Source organism: Micropterus salmoides, unplaced genomic scaffold (assembly GCF_014851395.1).
Source record: "Micropterus salmoides isolate LMB-PRFRI ecotype aquatic unplaced genomic scaffold, ASM1485139v1 Ms_hic_scaffold_13, whole genome shotgun sequence".
Classification (NCBI taxonomy): Eukaryota; Metazoa; Chordata; class Actinopteri; order Centrarchiformes; family Centrarchidae; genus Micropterus; species Micropterus salmoides.
In genome coordinates, this window is record NW_024040374.1 from 34,044,646 (window position 1) to 34,070,514 (window position 25,869).

The following is a 25,869-nucleotide window of genomic DNA, read 5'->3' on the forward strand; positions in this document are numbered from 1 at the left end:
ATGTAGAGACAGTGCACAGTTAAAACGTTATGTATGAAAGATACAATTTGTTATAAATTAATAACTTACCACTCTGAAACTCCTGCTCCAGTCCAGGCTGCAAAGCTGGTTTGGGAACATGTACAGCTTAACCGCAGCCGTGTTTACCGGCTTGTCAGGACCCGCCCTACTCTGCTTCTTCACTACTTTCACTACTCTTCTGATGCCACAGTTGATTTTCAAGATAGAAATAGGTTCTGTCATTCTGATGTTCCTTTATTCTTTAACCTGCCTCCAGGCAGCATATGTCTATTTTGACTGTATTCTCAAGCCAAAAGTTGATTTTCAGAATAGAAATAGGTTACTCTGTACCTTCTTAGAAAGATATGCTAAGGATGTCTGTGAAGATTCTCAGTCATCCAGGTCACAGTTATCCAAAGACGGTTGAAGTCAAAGGCAACTGGACTTGGTTGAAGATACTGGAAGACGTTTCGTCCCTCATCCAAGGGACTTCTTCAGTTCTGACTGACTGGCAGGGAAACTCAGCTATTTAACCTCATTGGGGTCGTTTGCCAGGGTCATCGATACTGCTGGTTCGTTAGTGTTCCTGTTACAGCAACACCCCAAAGACCGCACACCCAAACACAAGAAAAGCAATCTAGTGTATGCGGTCCAATGCAGTGAGGAATGCACAGACATCTATGTTGGGGAGACTAAACAACCACTACACAAACGCATGGCTCAATACAGAAGGGCCAACTCCTCAGGTCAAGACACTGCAGTCTACTTACATTCGTCTACAACACACGTTTGAGGACCACCAGGTGCACATTTTCGACAGAGAAGATGGATGGTTTGAAAGAGGTGTCAAGGAAGCCATCTACACCCGGGTTGAGAAGCCGTCATTGAACAGAGGAGGGGGTCTACGCCACCACTTATCCCCCACTTACAATGCTATCCTTTCATCACTTTCCGGGAAACTCAACAAACGTAACCTATTGACCTCAGGTGAAGATACCAACGATGGTCGTTCAGTCTTGGCCTCGGGTAGTCCTAACGACTGTAACGACTGTCGTTACAGCAACCAGGAACACTAATGAACCAGCAGTATCGATGACCCGGGCCAACGACCCCACTGAGGTTAAATAGCTGAGTTTCCCTGCCAGTCAGTCAGAACTGAAGAAGTCCTTTGGATGAGGGACGAAACGTCTTCCAGTATGCCAAGGATATGTTTCTACATTAGAAACATTGATTATTTGAACAACTTGGTTTGTTATGAGTTACTTTTTTATAATTTGTCCCCAGACAGGAGATTTTGACTGTATTCTGATGCCAAACATTTATTTTCAGAACAGAAATAGGGAATTCTGTAATTTCTTAGAATGGCTTGCTAAGAATATGTTTCTACATTAGAAACCCGACATTCTCATGTCCACGTTATCTCTCTTTCTGTTTCTCTGCCAGTGTTTAGAGTTTCCACGCAGCTAGCCACATGTTCCAGCATTTGTGTTTGTATAAAGCCTTTTCAGACAGGTAGTGACCCTCCTTCTGTGTCCTCTTTGCATCCGCAAGGTCTTACTGCGCTCCCCCTGTGAACAAACCGGCAAACAAGCACTCCGCAAGGAAACACCGCTCTATAGGTAGTAACCATGGCAACGGCTTCTGTGCGCTACTTAATCTCTGCAACTGTATTTTCTTTAGTGACCAGTCCTATGAAAAACATTAAATATAAGTTATCTAATAGAAGTTATTGAAAGATAGATGTGTTTATTTTTGTGCTGTTTGCTTTATGGACACCAGTGACTTTTTCTGTGATATTCATTAAATATATGTCCATGAGGATTTATAAAATGAGCTTATAAAAAGTTTCTATGGTACACCTAATGTGTGTTCTTAGTGTTATAAATAACATTATCTGTTATCACAAAGACAAATTACATCATCAACAGAAATTGTAAGTGGGCAGCATTATAATGGTATTTATTTTTGAATAAAAATAAATCAAACTTTTGAATATATAGCTGATAAAATAATGTTGTCTTTAATACAACAAAATCAATAAACATTCATTAAGGTTTATATTTTTATACTATGACTTTTTGTGTACCTGACAAGAGTTGACAAAATTCAGCTACCCACAACAAGGTCTTGTCCCAATTGTCTGGAAAGAGTGATACTTTAGCATTTCACAAACAGTCAGTCTGGAATACCCCCCAGGAGGCCTTTACACCAGTAAACCATTTGTGTTGTCTTTCTATTCTATCACCCATCAGAAGGTTATGTATATAGGTATACATTATGTGTCATGCCACACGTCAATACTGTCAGTGGAAGTTTGTTAGCATTTTGACCACTTACTGGGTGATGTGGGGGAGTTTGCTCCCCCATCAGAGGAGGTGGTAGTGGCCTTTGACTCTGCAGACAGTGTCAGTCTTGGGAGGGAGGATGGGGGAGGAGCCAGGGAGGGTGCTGGTCCGGGGGGTGCCAACATCTGAGAGGAGATATAGTGACTGGGCACTTTAACCTGGTTGCTGCCATTCAGCTGGAAAATTTGAAAGACAGACAACTGTACTACTATTTGACAGGTGCTGCAATGTGCTATACCTAAAGTATACATCCTAAACATCTGTTATTTATTTTCACTCTGAAGCTAAAAGCCTTATATAAGTGGTTTTCCATCATGTTTTCTCTCGCGCAAACTTAAATTATGAATATGAATAGACGGTAACACTCAGGGAGTGTCACATACAAAGCAGGTAAGACTAAAGTAGGTGCTATTGACTCACATTACTCTAAGTGGTTGCTTATAAAGTCATATAGAACTTCACAGAACTATGAGACTCACTCATTCACCTTTAGCAGGCTTCAGATTTTGCACATGGGGTAGCTGTTTGGTCTTTGTATGACTAGTAAATAAATGCCAACCTGCGCCATCCAGAGGAGAGGAAAGTTATTACAGCAGCAGTGGAAACCTGTGCAGACATTTTGATGTTGCTTCAGCAGTCAGTGGTCCTACCATTGCTGTTTCTTGTCTCTCTTTCTCTCTACCTGTTTTACTAACAACTAATATGTCATAGCCTTTAATACAAGTTTAATATGTGTATATTCCGGTATAAGCACCAAACAGATTTTAGTTAACCTTCATGACCAATTTTCTTCTAGCTTCTGTCAAAATTGTAGTAGCTTGTACTTTCTTTCTTTCTTTCTTCAGTAGTGCTAAACTGCTGCTGGTATTACTCTTTCTATTTCCTGCAGGTCTTGAACTGCAGTTGTAAAACTGTTGACACTGTGGCACCGCAACTGCCTGGTATTTGTTTCTTAGCTTTACAGAAGTAGAGTAGAGGTGGACTGTGTGTAATAACAATGCATAAGTCAGTTCAGTACACACTGTGACCCAAACAATTAGTCACAATAGTTTATTTATATTTACTACTTTTACATGAGGAACAGAAATTCTAGAGCTTTAGCAGCGCACCAGTTGCTGTCTATTGATACAGTTGTAGCATACTAGCCGGCTTAGCCCAGTTAGCCTGGCTTGCATGCTGCAAAATGCGACCAGAAATAGTAGAACATCCTGGTATTTTAGCATTTTGCACTTGACAAACTATGTATTGTGACATACTAACAAAGTGCTTGAGTCATTCTACAATGTACCTTCATCTGTGCATTTGTCAGGATGCCTGCCCTGTATAAACGACTGACATTTGTGTTATTTATTTTTTCTTATTGACAATATGCCAGTATTTCAGTGCTTAACTGCTACACTAAGAACCATGACCAATGAGCCACTGTTGAATGTTTCAAAATAAATGACTTAACTTATATTTTTTAAAAGGTTTTTGTTTCTACACTGTATCAAAAATGGACTCTTCACCCTAAAACCAAGGTACATACCTAACTGTGAATTTTGTGTGCCATTACAACCCCTTGTAATCTGTCTGCAAAGACATATGTAATTATTTGTGTCATTAAACTCCAGCTGTTAGCCAGCTAAAGTAGTAGTATTTGGAGCTCTGTGGAATTCTTAAAGCTGAACTTTTGACTAGTTGTACTCACCGAGCTGGGAGTTTGATTGGCCGGGTCGCAGGCCAATGAGACCAGATCTTTTAGGGGGTCCTGGGCCAGGTGAGGAGGATAGCGGATTGCTCCATGTGGGAAGTAGGAGGACGACGGGAAATGAAGAGATGATGAAGGGTGGGGACTCCGAGACAGACCTGGACAGAGAGAAAAAGACAAGACAAAGAGGGAAAGAAATGATACAGTGAATTACATTTTCTTCTTTGTGTTCTCCTTATGGGAGAAACGTGTGTGTGTGTGTGTGTGTTACTGACCACTGTGAACAGCTATGACTGGCCGGTGGTGCTGAGTGAAGGAGCCCAATCTTGGTGAGTCTTCCTGGGGAGAGGGACTGTCCAGCTCTGCCTTCTTCACTGGAGGAGATAGACCTAAAAAACACACACACGCACGCGGACATATTTATTGGTGCAAGCACTAAAGATGCAGGACCCCCATTTGTTAACTTGTTGGTTTGAAGAGCAACTTAAAGAGCAGCTGTAAGTCTTGTTTTTGCTCTTGGCTTTTTCCTCCAGTGCCACCAATACATTCTTGGCCTGTTTTGTAATTTTGTCACCATAATTAGATGCCTCAGAAACGCAAAGAAAAATTAATCTGGACTTTTGCCTCAGACCCATACACACCTAAATTATAAATATTTAAATAATAATGCATTTTAAATAATGAAAAAATAGCAGGAAAAAAGCATTTTATTGAAGAAATTGAAAAATTGCATTATCAAGGGTCCCAGAGGGGCTGAGGGCCCCGCATGCACGGCAGAAATGAAGCCGTGCGTCTGGCCCAATGTCTGAATGTAGCGTAACTATAGCAAGAGCCATCAGGAGTTGGTAGCTTGAGCAGTAACAACATCAAAGAGGAACAGAGAAGGTGACAAGACTAAACAGGCAAAAATGTGTGTGCCGCTTTTATGACGACATCACATATCCATAACACACCCGCTCCGCGACACGGGGGGGCCACAGCCCTCATGAAAAAAATCCTAGGGGAAACACTGATGTCACATTCACCCATTCACACACATTACACACTGATGGCAGAGGCTGGCATGCAAGGTGTAAATTCAATTCAATTTTATTGATATAGCGCCAAATCACAACAACAGTTATCTCACAGCGCTTTTCATAAAAGAGCAGGTCTAGACCGTACTGTGTGATGTTATTTACAGAAGCCCAACAGTTCCCACCAAGAGCAAGCACTAGGCGACAGAGGCAAGGAAAACTTCCTTTAAGAGGCAGAAACCTCGAGCAGAACCATGGCTCAGGGTGGGCGGCCATCTGCCTCGACCGGTTCGGGGTTGGGCTTCAATATCTGAATAAATGTAGCCACAGGCACAGCAGGTCAGACTTGCATCTCCTCTGCAGCCCGCCGGACGCGGCTTGTGAAAGGGTCTTGGACCCAGTTAATGCCTGCTTGCTCTAGTTTTGACTTTGACTTTGTACTGTGCTACATGGAAAGAGAATACGTATAAAGCTAACACTCAAACCCCAAACCTCCTACAGAAAAGTGGAAATCCTTACCAACTACACCACTGGGTCCACACCACCACAAAGCAGTCCCATCTCATGACAAATCAACTGTGCCCTACGCACTAGATCCATGCAGGGGGCAAAACTCCAGCCTTAGCTGGCCCTGGCCCAATAAAGTGCAATTTTTCAGCCCAAATCCACCCTCAGACTGACACCAATAGCACTTTAAGCTCTCCCTGACATGCACCCTTTCTGATACACACAAAACACACACACACACACACACACGCTACAAATAGGTACATTTATTATAGGCCTCAAACAGTGCCACTGATGATGATGCCCACAAATATTGATAGTGACTGTCCATTACAGAGAAATATAAACATGCAGTAGAGAATTAAGACCTCCAGACAGCCGGTGTGTGTGCCCATGCTCTGAGATGTTGTAGAAATTAAGTGACAAGGATTGGAACTGGTATTAAATGGATGATGGTCCTGGTTCCTGTCTGGTCAGAACCACTTATCTACTGGGCGGTATTTTAATGTCATTCATTGATTTTTTTCACACTGCCTACTGTTTAATCTTTTCCCTGTGTCTACGAGCAAATGATGGTGAGTTCCAAAGCATTATGGCACTACATTGTGTTTATGTTCTGTGCGATGTAGTTATGGTCATATATATATAAAATACACACACACACACACACACACACACACACACACACACACACACGCTCGTCATATAATTAGAATATCTTCAAAAAGTTGATTTATTTCAGTAATTCTATTCAAAAAGTGAAACTTGTATAATGTATACATTCACTCCACACAGACTGATATATTTCAAGTGTTCATTCCTTTTAATTTTGATGATTATAACTGACAACTAATGAAAACCCAAAATCAGTATCTCAGAAAATTAGAATATTGTGAAAAGGTTCAATATTGAAGACACCTGGTGCCACACTCTAATCAGCTAATTAACTCAAAACTTTAAATGGTCTCAGTCTAGTTCTGTAGGCTACACAATCATGGGGAAGACTGCTGACTTGACAGCTGTCCAAAAGACGACCATTGACACCTTGCACAAGGAGGGCAAGACACAAAAGGTCATTGCTAAAGAGGCTGGCTGTTCACAGAGCTCTATGTCCAAGCACATTAATAGAGAGGCGAAGGGAAGGAAAAGATGTGGTAGAAAAAAGTACACAAGCAATAGGGATAACCGCACCCTGGAGAGGATTGTGAAACAGCTGGAGTCAGTGCTTCAAGAACCACCATGCACAGACGTATGCAAGACATGGGTTTCAGCTGTCGCATTCCTTGTGTCAAGCCACTCTTGAACAAGACACAGCGTCAGAAGCGTCTCGCCTGGGCTAAAGACAAAAAGGACTGGACTGCTGCTGAGTGGTCCAAAGTTATGTTCTCTGATGAAAGTAAATTTTGCATTTCCTTTGGAAATCAAGGTGCCAGAGTCTGGAGGAAGAGAGGAGAGGCACAGAATCCACGTTGCTTGAAGTCCAGTGTAAAGTTTCCACAGTCAGTGATGGTTTGGGGTGCCATGTCATCTGCTGGTGTTGGTCCACTGTGTTTTCTGAGGTCCAAGGTCAACGCAGCCGTCTACCAGGAAGTTTTAAAGGACTTTATGCTTCCTGCTGCTGACCAACTTTATGGAGATGCAGATTTCATTTTCCAGCAGGACTTGGCACCTGCACACAGTGCCAAAGCTACCAGTATCTGGTTTAAGGACCATGGTATCCCTGTTCTTAATTGGCCAGCAAACTCACCTGACCTTAACCCTATAGAAAATCTATGGGGTATTGTGAAGAGGAAGATGCGATACGCCAGACCCGACAATGCAGAAGAGCTGAAGGCCACTATCAGAGCAACCTGGGCTCTCATAACACCTGAGCAGTGCCACAGACTGATCGACTCCATGCCACGCCGCATTGCTGCAGTAATTCAGGCAAAAGGTGCCCCAACTAAGTATTGAGTGCTGTACATGCTCATACTTTTCATGTTCATACTTTTCAGTTGGCCAACATTTCTAAAAATCCTTTTTTTGTATTGTCTTAAGCAATATTCTAATTTTCTGAGATACTGAATTTGGGATTTTCATTAGTTGTCAGTTTTAATCATCACAATTAAATGAAATAAACATTTGAAATATATCAGTCTGTGTGTAATGAATGAATATAATATCCAAGTTTCACTTTGTGAATGGAATTACTGAAATAAATCAACATTTTGATGATATTCTAATTATATGACCAGCACCTGTATATATATTTATTAGGGCTGGGCTAACCCTAACGCCGACAATTATTTTATCGCACGTTAATGCAGTTTTTATTTTATTATTATTATTTTGAAAGTCCGTTGCTCACTGGCTCTGAATACACATACAGTCAAACCATGGGTGACAGGAGGGGTGGGATGGATCAGCCTGAGAATCACCCACCCAAACAAGCAGTGGAGTGAGGATTCGGCAGACTACGCTGTCATCTTTTTCCACCCGCAATCCGTTATCACGGCAGCAGGTGAGCCGCTTGCTTGTTAATGACGCAGCCTATCAAACACCTCATACAGTCAAAACCAACATCTGTATCCTGTGTTCAATGTTGCTTTACGTTACCTGGTCTGTGCTTGTAAAATATCCACCGCGACTTGTAACGTCATTTCAAGTTTTTAACCGAGTGAAGTCTGTGCGAGTGAACACACGCACCGACCCCGCTACCCCCCCCTCCCATGCCATCGTCCATCCTGTCTGCTCCCTGATAAAAGATACCTGATGCTGATACCTGTTCAGAAAAAAAAACACAATAAAATTGGACTCTGATGGTAACTTGTTTTAACAAGCTAGATAAAAAATAATGCAGGTTTACCAGGTTTAATATTTGATTTGATTATTTTAATGTTTTAGTTGAGATTTACAAGAAATGTTTTACTGCTACTGTGTAAAGGGAATACTGCTGGTAAAAAGCACCTTATTTGTTTAAAGTGTTTGTAAACCACATGTTATTATACTTTTGTGTGTATATAGCAGTACATTTAAATTAAAATTACAATACACAACTTTAGAATTAATTATTAAATTTTATGCATAAATTGCGATTAATCGCAAGAAAATCAAGTGATTAATAGCAATTTAAAATTTTTATCGTTGCCCAGCACTAATATATACACACACACACACACACACACACACACACACATTTTTCTTTTATCAGGGAGCAGCATAAACAGTCTATGTTAAGTAGCAAGTTTCCCTGTTAGAGTGAGGTGAAGTGGTCGCCTCACACACATGCCCACCCCGCTGCAGAAGTTGAATTGTCTTGAACTTTTTGTTCAAAAAGACTCGCTGTTTGTGAGTTTTCAGAATCTATTACTGTTTACTAAATAGTTATCAGGATATCAACAGGAGGGAATTTGCATGGCAGAGCCGTAAAACTAAATGAAGGCCTATCAGGTAGATTTATGTAGCCTACAATTTTAACATAAGTTAAATAGGCTACAGCTGTGTAGTGCACAGAAGCCGTTGCCATGGTTACGCGAGTAACTGCAGTTTACTCATGGAGCTGTTTTTTTGGGTGGCTGATTTGTCAGAACCAGTGAGCAACGGACTTTCAAAATAATAATAATAAAAACTGCATTAACGTGCAATAAAATAATTATCGGCATTAATTATGTGTGTGTGTGTGTGTGTGTGTATTATATATGTACATATAAGTATGTATTTAAATTGTTTATGAACTCTCCATATTGGTGATAAATATATATATCCTATATATTGATAATGATAAATATTTTTCAAATGTGGTATTTCGTTTCACAATAATTGCTTGTGCAATTATACAATGAAAGATCAACTTAGGTACATCAAACACTGGCATGGGCCTTCAGAGTAGATCTATTAGGATCAACACTAAAAGACAAGAATTAACTCATTGTTCTTTATCCTAAGTGCTTAGTACACCATGGTTTCAGTATGTCAGTAACATATTCAGTTATTCCCAGGCTTTAGTGATAAATACTATTTGTGTAGTACAGACACTGGTCACTGTGGGTCTTATTCTCGTCTTATTATGTTACCTCCTTCCATGTCATCAGTCCAGTTCCTGGAGCTGCTGGCAGGAGAGGAAGGTGAGTGGTAATACTCCCCTCCTGGACTGTCAGCCTCTTCCTCCATTGAGCCAGACTTATGACGCTTACTCCTGCAGACACATATATGGACACTCAGACATTTAGGATCATGGTTTAATGGTGAAGTGATGAAAGTAAAGCTTAGGAAAATATATCTTCTTCGGTTGATTTGTCAGGGTCAGTGGCTAAAAGTGCTGAGGGGACTCACAAAAGACAGATTTAAACAAGAATGGTAAAAATTGAAGCAGCACAGGCCAAAATATCCTGACCCTTAGTCCGTGTACAGTAGATGAAATGAACCAAGTGTAATGTAGACAGGTTGTGCATAATGAGAACAGAGAACATGTAAGAACATGATGTAGCACATAAATATATTTACTGTTGTGACTGTGTGTTTAACAGCTTGTAAACAGGTAGTAAAATAAATATATATATCTATAATGGCCAGGAGAGGGCTGGGTGTGCAGTCCTGAGGGGGCCGAAGTTAAGAGTCAGGGTGGAGAATGCTGTCATGCCGAGCTGCAGTAGCTCAACTCTCTGGAGAGTTGTAATGTATGCATCAGTCCATGCTTTAAGTTGGCCATGGAATTCCCTGTCAACGCAGGGCTTCTGATATGGTCTGTACAGCAATCCTCCATATTATCGTTTTGCTGATGTAGCTAATAACCACGCCTGTGTATGTGTCTAAGTTGTTGCCCTGAAACACACACCTTAATGCTGAACAGTGACCTAGTATTAGTCTGATTCATCTGACCACTGCTGAATGGTCTGCCACATTGTTTTGTCCTGTTTGAGTTTCTGATATCTCGGCAGGACTTTCAAGTCTGTGTGGAGCACACATGGCAGCCATGCTGGTGCTATCTTTAGTTTGCCTGGTAAGTGACCACATATTTCAAACTTCAAAATTTCACTTTGTAACACAGACTTGATATACTCACTGGCCACTTTATTAGGTACACCTTGATAGTACAGGGTAGTACATGATAGCATCACACAGTTGCTGCAGATTTATCAGCTTCACATCCATGATGTGAATCTCCCGTTCCACCTCCTTCCAAAGGTGCACTATTGGATTGAGATCTGGTGACTGTGGAGGCCATTGGAGTACAGTGAACTCATTAATGTTCAAGAAACCAGTTTGAGATGATTTGAGCTTTGTGACATGGTGCATTATCCTGCTGGAAGTAGCCATCAGAGGATGGGTACACTGTGGTCATAAAGGGATGGGCATGGTCAGTAACAATACTCAGGTAGGCTGTCGCATTTACGATGTTCAACTGGGCCCAAAGTGTGCCAAGAAAATATTATTATTAAAATATTATTACAACACCACCAGCCTGAACTGTTGATACAAGGCAAGATGGATCCATGCTTTTATGTTGTTTACGCCAAATCCTGACCCTACTATCTGAATGTCGTAGCTGAAATCGAGACTCATCAGACCAGGCAACGTGTTTCCAATTAGAGCTGAAAAAATTCATCAATTAAATCGATAAAATCGACACAAATTCTTTGCATCGATGCTTCGTTTAATCCATTTAACTACAGCACAGTGATCAGAAAGCCAGCGAACCACAGACAAGGTAACAGTAACTTTAGCAATTAACTGAAATCATGATTCATTGTTGAGTTGAAGCCAAAGTAAGCTGCAGTCCTCAGCTGAAAATGTACACGTGCGTTTGTTGTTCTCCTTTTTGGGCCGTGAGTTGTAACCTCACGGTCAGGAGTTAACTGGGTGTTGGGGAGCTGCACCTTTTAACTCACCCCCAGCTCTCTCTGACGCTCAGACGTTTCCTGCTACCTGGGTGTGCTAATCCATCTTTTCACCCAGATTCTTTGTCTTTATAATTGCTATCTTTATAATAACAGACAACAGCTGTTTCGTGTGCAGGATCACTCATTTCCCGTTTCACGTGTGTTTTCTTGACACAACGTGGTTTGGAGACCAGCCAAGCGTCGTGTGACACAGCTGTCAGCTCTTGTAGTGTGTGACCCACTGTCCCCGACTTCAAGACTGCTGTCACATGACTGCAAGTTGTGTAGTGTGAACAGCACGGCCAGCAGCCGACGCTGAAAGTCGAGTAGTCTGCACGAGCCTTTAGTATAACCTGTATAGTACTCGGGGGATGTTTGTGTTTGTAAAGCAGCTGTCTGGTTGCTGGTCTGATGTTTGCCGAATGACACGATGAATTTTCTGAAAGGACTAATAAGTATCTATCACCTATAAACGTGCACAGCTGATCCCGTTACCAGCCGGCAAGCAAAATTACTTCTTAAACGACGCATCGATGAATCATTGAAATAATTTATCGAAGCTTCGAATACTAAAATCATCGTTAGCTGCAGCCCTATTCCCAATCTTCTATTGTCCAGTTTTGGTGAGCCTGTGCAAATTGTAGCCTCAGTTTCCTGTTCTTAGCTGACAGGAGTGGCAGCTGGTGCGGTCTTCTGCTGCTATAGCCCATCTGCTTCAAGGTTCGACCTGTTGTGCGTTCAGAGATGGTATTCCGCGTATCTTAGTTGTAACGAGTGGTTATTTGAGTTACTGTTGCCTTTCTGTCATCTGGAGCCAGTCTGCCCATTCTCCTCTGATCTCTGACATCAACAAGGCGTCACACAACTGCCACTCACTGGATATTTTCTCTTTTTTGGACCATTCTCTGCATCTTCTCAAGATTAGAGCGGAGTTACCGTGTCACCCCCTCCCCCACACTTAAATCCCCTTTCTTCCCCATTCTGATGCTTGGTTTAAACTTCAGCAAGTTTTCTTGACCGCGTCTGCATGTCTAAATCCATAGTTGCTGCCATGTGATTGGCTGATTAGCTATTTGTGTTAACAAGTAATTGAATAGGTGTACCTAATAAAGTGGCTGGTGAGTGAATATTTGTAGTCTCCAAACCAAAGATGTGACTATTCGTGATGATATCATCAGGGTTGATTTTCTCAGACTTGACAAAGTTCCTCCAGTTTGTATTACTCCTGAACTATATTAACTGAAGAAGCCAGAAGAGTAACTATAAAATTAAGCCGTAGCATCTCTCTAGATCTTGTAATGGGTGACTCTGTGTCATTAACAATCCTTCCATTGTGAATACTTTTCTGGTGTGAAAAGTACAATTAGCACATGGACAAAATCCTTGTGAGTTTGTTCCAAAGTGAGTTAGTCATGGTAGTCATAGTTATATAATAAAGATTTCACACAGACTATTAGTTTGAGACTAGTTTTGCCATTCACCACCATCATACCCTTGCTTTACATAATATGAACATCACACTACTCAGTGTACTGACTATTCTAAAACGAATTATGAACCCCACTCACTATTGCAGGATAGAATGAGTAACATGGTGTACATTTACCATCCTGTTAGATGACCATCACTACCACATGCATACACACAGTAAAAATATGCATTTTTATATATATATTCCACTATATTATGCACAAAAAGAACAGTTAAGCTTTTGAATGCAAGCCACAAAATAGCACATGACTAACTGCATCAAAGCACAATTCTTGACACCACAAAAGCACTGTGATCATTCATGATACAACCTCTGTTGCAGCTGTCCTTCCATTCCACCAGCAGTTCAAGTTTAATAACGAAAAACCCATCTGTGCAGCTAAAGACAATGATCCTTTTCTGCTGTCAAGTTCTGCATAGAACAATAGAATAGAGAAACTAAAACTCTGACTACCTCCTTCGTAGTTCCGATTCTAATCCAAACACTGTCTGAGGCAATTTATACACACATTTTTTATATTTGTTGAAATTCTCCTTACATCACAACAGCAATAAAATCAAATGCTGCTACAACAATACAAAGTCTACTGCTTATCTACCTCCCTGTTCTCCTCCCCTGTTTACTCTGAGCTGCATACAGGTGAATCCATTAGCCTACAATATAATTTTGTATATTTCTTACTTTCCCCCTGTTGGTCTGAATAACTTACTCGATTTGTCGCTTGTCACTTTTTACAAGTAAAGTCTCTGAGGGTCTGAAAAAGGTAGGCAGCGGACCAGACCACTGACCACAGTTGAGAAGAGAGGACATCAAAACTTAAAAATGCACTGGACTCATAGTACAGAACAAGAGCTGTTGACATTGACTAGACACTGACGGACAACAGAGGTTCTATTTTATTTTACAATGGTTGCTAGGGACTCGTTAGTAGTCGCTGGATATTGGAAGGGACATGTCCCTACCATCCCTGCTAAATTCTACACTCTTGCCTGCATATCTTAGTGGGATAAAACCGGAGCCACTGGAAGAAACTCACACAGATAAATGTTAAAATACATTTTTTGAAGCTAGTAGCTCACACTCAGGTTTTCACTACAATCAAGCCACCACCTTTTTAGGATGTTACCTACACAGGTGTGGCCATCAAAATAAATTATCTAAAGGCCACACGGTAGCATCATCCTCAGTTCTTAACCAAGCAGAAATCTCCGGGTTTGAAAAGTCAAGCCAATGCGGAAGTGCCTTAAACCTGCATTCTTCCCAGCAGCGGCGACTCCACAGGTCGCAAAAAGAAGACCGATTGGACAGAAGTGTATGAGAAAATGTTTCTACTTCTCAGCTGATTTATTACCTCAGTAAACACTTTCCTAATGAGTTTATGGTCTCGGTTGCTAGTTTCAAGTCTTCTTCAACACAATATGATGTTCATTTAGTAAATGATGGTCCCATTTAGAGGAAAACAGACCAGGAAGCAGGGGAGGCTTTAGGGCATAGCTATTCTGTGTCTGGTTCCAAAAAAACAAGATGGCGACAGTCAAAATGCCAAATTCGAGGCTTCAAAACGGCATTCTATTGTTCTTATCCATTCCTTAGTGACCGGCACACAATGGATTTGAGATTTGGAAGAATAAGATTAATTAACAAAGCAGGTTGTGCACTTGCTGATTTTCTGATGCCAAAGGGTAATACAGATGTCAGTGCAGATGTATATCATTTTGCAATGTGTGTGTGTGATTACCCGCTGGATGAGGTGCTGGCCAGTGATCGTCTGAGGCTGACTGGCTGGTTGACAGACTGGTTGAGGTCGTAGGCCAGATGACCCTGGAGTTCCCCCATAGAGAAACTAGGTCCTACTCCAGTAACTACTGGAGCTACACACATAGGGAGAGCTTGTGTTTGTATCTTTCAGTTTCAATTTCAATTTATTGATGGATAGCCCCCTGAGATGCAGCCAGTGGCGTTTTCTCCCACAAGCCAAGGGAAGCCAGGCTTCCCCTGTTTTTATCAGACTCTATTTATCATTTCAATAAAAACACAATGTTTATAGTTTCAATAAATCTTATAAGCTGTTGCAGTCATCTCTTCCCCATTTCTCACTATCTTACAAGAAGTGAAACAGCGCCCCTCTAAATGCTATGCGTTGGATGTGTGGTGAAACACTATACTGCACCACCGTAGACTGGCCTTCAGTCTGACTACGCGAGGAGGCTAGGCAGAGTTAGCATCCCTTTGTGAAAAAAAATGTAATGATTAACCAATCAGATGAGGCCACTGCCTAACTGTGATTTGTCAGGATGATGCTAAAGGGAAGCCAGCCGCGGTCTGGCTTCACACCAATCAAATCACAGCATGCGATCAACGTCATTCAGATGAAATAACAGGAGCTGTTAGCAACTTTAGCTGGTGCAGTTATGGAGGGTGCAGATTTGAAGTTTTTAGTTAATAAATAGTTTTACTAAACTACCACTACAGCAGCAACTTAAGATTAAATCTGACGGAAGACCAACACCCAAACTGGAGCTGGCCTGGAGAGGAAAAAGGGGTTTTGGACGTTCAATGAGGAAAGCTATATCTGTACAGTGTGGATAGCTTGTAGCGCCAAACTTCAAATGACTCTGTTGTTGCGGAGGACGAAAAGCCAGTGGGAAATTCTATAACTTGGTTATTGACCACTTTGCCTCCATGAAAGACAGGAGAATGGCCTTCCTTTTCAAATAGTGAGTGAAATGTCACCTCCTTCTCTCTCTGATCTTAACTGAACTGCAGCTATTTGTGTAATTTTTAATGTGGTTATATTGTTTGTTTTGCTTTGCTTGCCTGGATTTAGCTGTGAATGAATAGTCAGTTGAAGTAACCTTATTGTTTTTTCTGCGGTTGTGTACGCATAGATAATGAGCACCACAGACGGCACCTGCCACAGGGCACTGGGCCAGGCTACCTGAATAATTGTCTATACTCTGTTGGTCGGGTACTCGGTTGTTGTCCAGTGATGTTGTGTTATGAACATTTGGCCAAGCATTAAGAAGTGTGTTTGAGCTTGTGTGATTGAGCTTGTGAATGCTTCTTTTATTCCTAACCCATAAGCAGCGGGCTATGTATGCTATTTGGGGTGAGAGAGAGAGACTGAGTGAGTGAGAGAAAGAAAGCGTACATCCCGGTAGATGCAACTTTCAGCGTCTGTATTGATAACAGATAGTGTGCATCTTTAAAGTTTGATTCAATTTTGTGTAAAATTATACCCTGCATTGTAATAGCACAATGCATTAGATAATTGCCCTGCAAAAAGGATATCACCTCTCACTTAGCTTCCCCAAAAATTTACCCCACCCCACCCCACTGGATGCAGCATCTCATTTTCAAGAGGGTCCAAAGACACACATACATAATACAACAGGAAAAAAACTCACCCCAGACCGAAGACACAATAAGTACATCTCATTTACCTAATTACACAATTGGTACCCATAATACATTAGAGATTCAATACAAAAAGGTATCACATAAGAAGGATAGAGGTCCAGTCCACAGGAGGTAAATCAATTAGACGATTACATGAAGCAAAATACAATTACAAGCAATACTGTTTAGTACAGTATCAGTAACATGCACACACATTGTTAACTAAAATCACATGTTGTAACTAAAATCAAACTTTAAAAAACCTTTATTATTTTTGTAGGTTTACTCTAAAACATTTCCCATATATGATGGATATAGTGTGTATTGTCAATGCACAATATTCTCACAACCACAACATTGCAAGACATTCTCACATGGCCAACTCTGCAATCATACAACTGTCTTGAGTTGTCCGATGACATGACATGCTCAATTTAACATAAGAGTGGTGTTACAATGAATGGTGTCAGAAAAGTTGGGAAGGCTGCAAATGTTAAAGTAGACTTACTCCTTGAGACCTGGACCAGCTCAGTGACACTGAAAACTCCCGATGTCACAAAACTCTCCTGGAACTCTGGACCATCTGTAGAAATACAGCAGCAATTTGTGTGTGAGTCTAGAAAAGTAGCAGTTAGTAGTTTCTTTTGATGGCTTGATTTTATGTTTTGTTGCCCCCTTTTTATTCTGTTATTTCAGTGTGTGTCGTTTTGTTTTTCAGTCTGTAGCATTATTATAATTTAGCACACCACGAACGATATGGGCTGTGTTACTACATTTATTTATATTTTGAAAACCTTTTATCATAATACAACAGCAGTGGTCCTAAAAGAAGAAGGAGAACAAACTGTCAGGTTTAAGGTAGATACAGATATGTGGTACAGCCAAAACATTTTCCTACATGCAGATGATCTGTTATTTTAACTAATCACAATGCTTTGCTAATATTTTGAATATCCTTAATGACTTGGTTCTCATCTATTACAGCAGTTCCCAACTTTTTAGGCAACGCACACCCTTCTACATCTTGACCGGGTTGCTGTACCCCCTTTCTCTCTGGGTTTGCATATATATATATGGCAGTAAAAAAATTTTTCTCATACTGTGATGGTTAAACTTTGCAATCAATCCACAGTTCACCTGCCTGCCGAACCATGCGGAGGGAGGTGGAGGTTTTTATTTCTAAAAAATTCCACAAAAAATAATTGTTGAAGTTATTGCACTACTACATCACCATTACATTTTTCCTGTCGCACACCCCCTAGAGGCAACTCATGCACGCACCACACTTTGGGAATCGCTGATCTATTATATGAAACAGAGCTGTTGGCCTATTTAAGTAATTACTGGTATTACTAAAGACCTTAACTCAATCTTTGATGGTTTATTATTATTCAATTTTTAGTATTTTTTTTTTAACACACACAACACACTTACTGTTTTATTATTTATTTTATTTTAATATATTAAAATTTTTCTAACACACACACACACACACACACACGCTTTAATTACTTGTTTAATGAAATGTATGGGGTTGATTGTTCTTATGTAGTTTGTATGATGCTTTGGCAATATTGTTGTTATACATTCATGCCAATAAAGCTAATTTGAATTGAAATTGATGGGAATGATATGCTGTATATCAACAAGAATCATTTGTTCTGTAATTTTAACTGTATTAAAAGTAAGCGTTTTGCCATCTTGAAGATGTTTCAGTATAGAATCAATTATCAATGCCCTGTAATTCCTTCAATGCTGCAGGAGATGTTGTTAGTCTGGACAATGACACAAATATAACTGAAGACTGGATGACATTAGAGAAAAATCATCCATAATGCTTTATTTTCTGTAATTCTCTAATATAGTAGCAAGTTGTTTAAGGTAAGTAAGTTTAAGGAAAGAGACAATTAAATTAACATTAAAAGAAGAAAAAAGAAAATTAGCTTATGAACAGGTAAAATGTTAAAGAGTATGCATGTTACATGTACAAGATCCTACATTACCCATTGTGGCGGTTCGACTGTCCTCCTGATCTGAGCCCACTCCCGTACGACTGGGACTGCTGCTCTGCTCTGCCTCTGAGAGAGAGAGAGAGAGAGATTGATTGATGTTTAATGAAATGTATGGGGTTGATTGTTCTTATGTAGTTTGTATGATTCTTTGGCAATATTGTTGTTATACATTCATGCCAATAAAGCTAATTTGAATTGAATTGAAAGAGAGTATTCCGGATTTCAGCTGATAGATGTAAACCCTTTAAAACTTTATTTATCAATAAATCAATTTTAATGAGTCAGCAGATTAACAGTCAGAGACAGAGAACATTCCTGATCTCAGATGAAAAAGCCAAGCAAAGGTGAAGAACACTTCACAGCAGAAGTACAGGATTGATGAAGAATATAATTGTATGATTTTTAAATAATTTATTTGCATTTTATTGTATCTGATACATCAGAAAAGATAAGATCATACGTTTCCTGTAGTTCTTGACCAGGTTTGCACACACTGCAGCAGGGATTTTGGCCCACTCCTCCTTACAGACCTTCTCCAGATCCTTCAGGTTTCGGGGCTGTCGCTGGGCAATACGGACTTTCAGCTCCCTCCAAAGATTTTCTATTAGGTTCATGTCTGGAGACTGGTAAGGCCACTCCAGGACCTTGAGATGCTTCTTACGGAGCCAGTTTCCCTGGCTGTGTGTTTCGGGTCGTTGTCATGCTGGAAGACCCAGCCACGACCCATCTTCAATGCTCTTACTGAGGGAAGGAGGTTGTTGGCCAAGATCTCGTGATACATGGCCCCATCCATCCTCCCCTCAATACGGTGCAGTCGTCCTGTCCCCTTTGCAGAAAAGCATCCCCAAAGAATGACGTTTCCACCTCCATGCTTCACGGTTGGGATGGTGTTCTTGGGGTTGTACTCATCCTTCTTCTTGAAGTTTAGACCATAAAGCTCTATTTTTGTCTCATCAGACCACATGACCTTCTCCCATTCCTCCTCTGGATAATCCAGATGGTCACTGGCAAACTTCAGACGGGCCTGGACATGCGCTGGCTTGAGCAGGGGGACCTTGCATGCGCTGCAGGATTTGAATCCATGACGGCGTAGTGTGTTACTAATGGTTTTCTTTGAGACTGTGGTCCCAGCTCTCTTCAGGTCATTGACCAGGTCCTGCCGTGTAGTTCTGGGCTGATCCCGCACCTTCCTCATGATCACTGATGTCCCACGAGGTGAGAACTTGCATGGAGCCCCAGACCGAGGGAGATTGACCGTCATCTTGAACTTCTTCCATTTTCTAATAATTGCGCCAACAGTTGTTGCCTTCTCACCAAGCTGCTTGCCTATTGTCCTGTAGGCCATCCCAGCCTTGTGCAGGTCTACAATTTTATCCCTGATGTCCTTACACAGCTCTCTGGTCTTGGCCATTGTGGAGAGGTTGGAGTCTGTTTGATTGAGTGTGTGGACAGGTGTCTTTTATACAGGTAACAAGTTCAAACAGGTGCAGTTAATACAGGTAATGAGTGGAGAACAGGAGGGCTTCTTAAAGGAGAACTAACAGGTCTGTGAGAGCCGGAATTCTTACTGGTTGGTAGGTGAAATACTTATGTCATGCAATAAAATGCAAATGAATTATTTAAAAATCATACGATGTGATTTTCTGGATTTTTGTTTTAGATTCCGTCTCTCACAGTTGAAGTGTACCTATGATAAAAGACATACAGACCTCTACATGCTTTGTAAGTAGGAAAACCTGCAAAATCAGCAGTGTATCAAATACTTGTTCTCCCCACTGTATCTACCATCTTCTACGTCATGCTTGTTGTCATGGTCGCCTCCTGCGTGTTCCACATCAAATTTCTCAATCAGGCAATGAAAATGTTTGATGCCACAGAGGTGGTCCCTATCAACTTTGTTGTGCTATTGTTGCAGGGATAGTATTTTACCAGGAATTTGAAGCCTGGCTTTACTGAACATTTTTGCGTTTACCACTACCACTACACCTGATTTAAAAAAAATCAATACACATCCATTTTTGGGATGGCTAATACTTAGCGATTGGATTTTATCTAGTTTGTTAGTCAAAATCATAGAATGGATTTAAAAATCAATCAGCTGAGAGATGTGTGCGAGTGGCGAGTTAGCTACCTTAGAAAAGCTCTCGTAGCTTTTTTAGTAGAATAAATAAACAAAATATCAAAACAAAATGTCACATAAAATAAATAGTTTTACACTTGTTTTCTTTATCAAACTTTCATCGAACTAAAAGCCTTAAATTGTTAAATTATAAGTTGGTAAATTATTGTAAAACATACTTCATTCAAACTTGACAGAAACTAATCAAAACTCCCCAAAACCATCTTGGTTAGTCTTTCCACTGTTATTACCCGATATGTGATATGCTGCTCCCAATTTATTTTCATTATAATATGAATTCGAGCTGAAAAGCAGGATGAAGTTAAAGCTAAATCTACAGGAGAAAACTTTACTAAAAGCTATAAATAATGCCTGAGAGCCTCACTGCATTATATCCTATTATATTTTTACATTTTAAATTGTCACCTCACACCAGTTTGTGTTTCCTTTTATATAAATAAAAACATTTCCACCATAAAATAGTGCAGAAAAGGAAGAAACCCAGAGGAAATTAAGTCTTTAATGCTCAAAATCTTCTGGGGGTGGACCCACAGACCCCCCACTTAGTGCCCCATACAAGAAAATAGTCTCTGGGTTCACACACAGTTTCTGGGAGGACTTTCACTTTTTCATTAAATATAATTACTTATTCATATGGATTTTTTGTTCCCTGGGAAAATAATAAATGTGTAGTTTGCCATTCAATTATTGTTTTTTTTAATAATAACAACAACTATTAACAACTATTAAGGGCAAACAGCCAACATCTTTTTTGATGGTGGGCGGTAAGGGACCTGGATAAAGACCCAAAAATCATCATAAAGTGCTTCTACGGCAGAGATAGATAGCAACTGGCCAATCAGTAGCAGCAGCCAACTAACAGCTGTAGCAACAGTCGCAGTTTTGGGATTATAAAGACAAAGCTGGTTAATTAATCAAAGTAATCAAACACTGGTGTTTTGATTAATGGATCTGTCCTACTAATAAAATTTTTTACACATTTTATGCCAGAAGAGGGCAGGGCACTGAAATACATTTTTCATGGCACACATTTTGACATGTCACAGAGGTTTAAATAATAACATTAATGGCTACTTTGTATTAAGGTGGGCTGGGTTATGAGCAGGCTGGCACACTGTGTCTTACTTGGATGAAACAGATGCCGTGTTACTCTGCTACAACTTTGAACCTTGGCAAAATATAGTGTAGGAAACAGTTTGTACAGATGATCATTGGGGATATGCAAACTGTACAAGAAATTAACCACATAACCAAGCTACGCAGCTGCAGCTGTCAAATACAGGAAGGACAACGGGCAAAAAATTGTGGGTGTATGTAGATAGAAATGGCTCATTCAAAAGGTAATAAAAACATAACGGTTCATTATGTAAGTTTTTATACACCACGGAAAACATAATTATGGATATTATATTGCATTTCTGTCAACACATCCTCGAAATATTACTAACTTAATGAACACTTCATCAACTTATTTCTTGCACTACCATATGGCATATACTGAGCACATTCATGCTCCCCAGACAAGCGGGAACCTCAGGGTCTCAGTGCTGTAAACTGCCATTATTTATAATGGCCAGCAGGGGGCGAGTCAGTTAACACATTTACCTCTGTAAACACTTTCCTAATGAGTTTATGGTCTCAGTTGATAGTTTCAAGTCTTCTTCAGCACAGCATGATGTTCATTTAGTAAATGATGGTCCCATTTAGAGGAAAATAAACCACAAAGCAGGGGATGCTTTAGTGTGGGGCTACCTTGCTCTGAACACACTGGCCAGCGCAGCACTCAAAGCTTACCGCTTATCAGAGCTTTCAACCACTTCCAACGGTCTTCTTCAAACTGGCAAGCAGGTGTCATCACGAGTCCTCAGGTCAAGAACAAACTTTGATATACTAGCGAGCAAAGAGAAATCTAAAACTGTCACTATTAGTCACCTGTGTTCATGTGAGGACTGACTAAGCATAAAGACCAGCGTACATGAAACCACCACACAGACCAGTATCACAGTTTGAACTCTAACCACCATTAACAACATCAAAGATCAGTGGCGAGGACTCCCTGATAGAAAGAGTGTCCAACAGATACAATTAGTTGATAATGGTTCCCAGTTCTGGGGGTTTGCAGTACAGTGTTAGAATTAAAATATTAACTGTATTTGTTTAAAGATAAATTCATAAGGGTAGTTGTAACCAGAGTTAAGTTTAATTGTATAAAGATAACCAGCCAACTGCGTGGTGAAATTATATTTTAAATGAGACCAAGGTAGATGCTGTAATCATATACTGTATATGTATAATCAGTTTAGTTTAGTGGTGATGGTAATGATGATATAATATACACTATGTTAGGTAGACCTGGTCAATTGCTTGTTAACACAAATGGCTAATCAGCCAATCACATGGCAGCAACTCAATGCATTTAGGCATGTAGATGTGGTCAAGACAACTTGCTGAAGTTTAAACCGAGCATCAGAATGGGGAAGAAAGGGGATTTAAGTGACTTTGAACGTGGCATGGTTGTTGGTGCCAGACGGGCTGGTCTGAGTATTTCACAAACTGCTGATCTACTGGGATTTTCACACATAACCATCTCTAGGGTTTACAGAGAATGGTCCGAAAAAGAGAAAATATCCAGTGAGTGGCAGTTGTGTGACGCCTTGTTGATGTCAGAGGTCAGAGGAGAATGGGCAGACTGGCTCCAGATGACAGAAAGGCAACAGTAACTCAAATAACCACTCATTACAACTAAGATACGCGGAATACCATCTCTGAACGCACAACAGGTCGAACCTTGAAGCAGATGGGCTATAGCAGCAGAAGACCGCACCAGCTACCACTCCTGTCAGCTAAGAACAGGAAACTGAGGCTACAATTTGCACAGGCTCACCAAAACTGGACAATAGAAGATTGGAAATATACGTTGGCCTCGTCTGATGAGTCTCGATTTCAGCTGCATTCAGATAGTAGGATCAGGATTTGGCGTAAACAAAATCTTGCCTTGTATCAACAGTTCAGGCTGGTGGTGGTGTGGAGATATTTTCTTGGCATACTTTGAGCCCAGCTGAACATCGTAAACACGACAGCCTACCTGAGTATTGTTACTGACCATGACCATATGTCAGCTGAGACGTTTGTACTTAAAAAAAACTACAACAGTACTTTAGCTTTGTTAGTATGATGTCTTTTGTAATTCAAACCAAAAGGAAGCGTGAAAAATATCTAGAAATATGTTCAATATATTACCCCTCCCACTCACGAAACGTTTACGGTTAAGTATACATTTGCTTATACAAAACCTTTTCATGAACATCAGTTGCAGGAATTCTTCAGCCAAAGTTCAACGACTCTAGAAACTGGATGCTTCAAGGATAGTGACAACTTGGCCAAGTTAATGGCAGCTATCACCGTTTCCGTTGGTCTGCTTTGAACTTGTTTATACACTAAAACTACATCACACTCAATCTCACAAACCGAACACACCGCCATGCCCACATACACATCAAATGGTTAAACACTCAGCACAAGGCCTATTCTAGAAAGACAAAGGCCTGTAAAACTCACATAAAAAATGAATACGATGTCAAAAAACGTTTTGTTCAGTTAATAGTATCTAATCTGCTAATTAAATGTTTGTGGAATTTAACTACTGCTTAATTTCTGCTTAAATTCTGGTGTAGCATTTGTAGCACATTACAAAGGCTATGGCACCATCTAGTGGATGAAATCTGCAATAGCCTTGCCTTCCAGAAACTTTTTTAGCATTGGACCTTGTTTTTTATTAGGCTGCAAAAACTCAATTAATTGTGGGGTTGACCTATTTAAATATTACATTGAGTGTGTTTTTACATTTATTTGTTAATAGACTATAGCTATAACTGTAACAAAAATATAACTGGTAATAATTGGAATTTAATTGACTAGCCTATAGGCCATGAAATTACGCTACATTGTTGTTTATAGATATAAGAGACAACTTGAACTTGAAGTTCAAGCCTCCCATCCTTCAATTGTTAACTGGGATAATATATATTTTCCCCATAATTGACGTTGCCATAAATGTTTTGTTTTCAAATGTTAACCATTTTAAAAAGACGAGAGACACTTTAACTGGCAGAGGGGGGTGGCGCTGCAAATTAACATGACAACAAATCAAAAGCATCAGAACAGCATCACACTTTACTAAACAACTGTAGCCAGAAATGGCAAAGGAAGACATGTCCACATACATTTGATACATACAAACACGCAAAGCAATAAAATGGATATTATTCAACATATAGCTGAGCATTTTACAGAAAATATTCAGATGTAACCCCCAATGTAATCAGAAATATGCATTTGTGATTTAATTACATATTTTCCCAGTAGTCCTAACTGTAACAGATAACACATGCATTCATTTTGTAATTAAATTACTTGACTAAATTGCATGTAACAAATTACTCCCCAACACTGCCTGTACGTTTGTCTACTTTATTTTATGAGCATTAACAATAAGTTATGTAGAGTGGGAAATTACGTTCGTATCATTTTATAATAGAGTGCTGGTTTCTCTTAGTTTAGCATCCCGATGGAAAATGAATAATTTCACCGAGGCTCTTAAGATTTTTAATTTGCTGTCTTGTACTTCAACAACAATGTAACTGCTAAACAAAAATGTGCAGACATAATTCAACATATTATGTTCTAACTCTTTTATGATTACATTGATGATCAAAATACTCCAAATCATTATGTAGAAATATACATTTAAAATACAATGTTGCCAATAAAATAACCAAATGAAACAAATAGCCTTCAGTTAATAATGGAAACTGAATAAGGATGAAACACAGCTCTGCTTTAATGATTCATTTTATAAGTAACTGTAGGCCTAATACAATCATTGTCATTGGAGGGGAAGTGAAAGCACTATATTTTCTTCAGTGAAACTTTACAGGACAAAATAACAGTGAATCCAGACAATAAGCACAACACAGGCTATGAACTGTAGGCTACTCCAGAGTTCCCAGTCACCACAAGAATAAAAGCATTTAACACAGGCTGTACAAAACATGACTTGAATTCACTCAATAATGTTAAAATAAAGTTACACTGACAATGGTATATATACGTACTTTGTGACAACGTGTGTCACACCGGTTTTAAGGCGACCTACTTAGTTCAGATGTATTTAGTAGGTGTATGGCGGGTGGATAGTGCCACGGATTATGGCGGGTGGATAGTGTCAAAGCGAGGATTACCAGGAGAAGGAGAAGGAGCAGTCTACCCTGCCATCGCCGCCAGACCGTGTGGATTTTTGAATGGGAGTGATTGGGACTGCAGACGGGAGACCGGCGGCGACTTGGCGGCGAGTGCATGGAATCAACGTCTTCCGGCGGCGACGTCACGGCGGCGTATGTTCGAATTCCTG

At 40.1% G+C, this 25,869-nt stretch overlaps 1 protein-coding gene across 9 annotated transcripts in view; it reads right to left on the reverse strand.

Moving 5' to 3' along the window:
* nfic (nuclear factor I/C) overlaps window positions 1-25,869 on the reverse strand; it is an 80,511-nt gene that overhangs the window by 24,221 nt on the left and 30,421 nt on the right. For 8 of the 9 annotated variants that reach the window (XM_038716914.1, XM_038716915.1, XM_038716918.1 and 5 more), the window contains 7 exons: window positions 18,311-18,385; window positions 16,816-16,890; window positions 14,647-14,779; window positions 9,611-9,732; window positions 4,311-4,424; window positions 4,036-4,193; window positions 2,338-2,521 (listed from right to left, as the gene is read on the reverse strand). In XM_038716914.1, the coding sequence (XP_038572842.1) occupies window positions 2,338-2,521; window positions 4,036-4,193; window positions 4,311-4,424; window positions 9,611-9,732; window positions 14,647-14,779; window positions 16,816-16,890; window positions 18,311-18,385 (861 nt within the window). The remainder of the gene's footprint in view (window positions 1-2,337; window positions 2,522-4,035; window positions 4,194-4,310; window positions 4,425-9,610; window positions 9,733-14,646; window positions 14,780-16,815; window positions 16,891-18,310; window positions 18,386-25,869) is intronic. The other variant, XM_038716911.1, reaches the window with a different exon arrangement.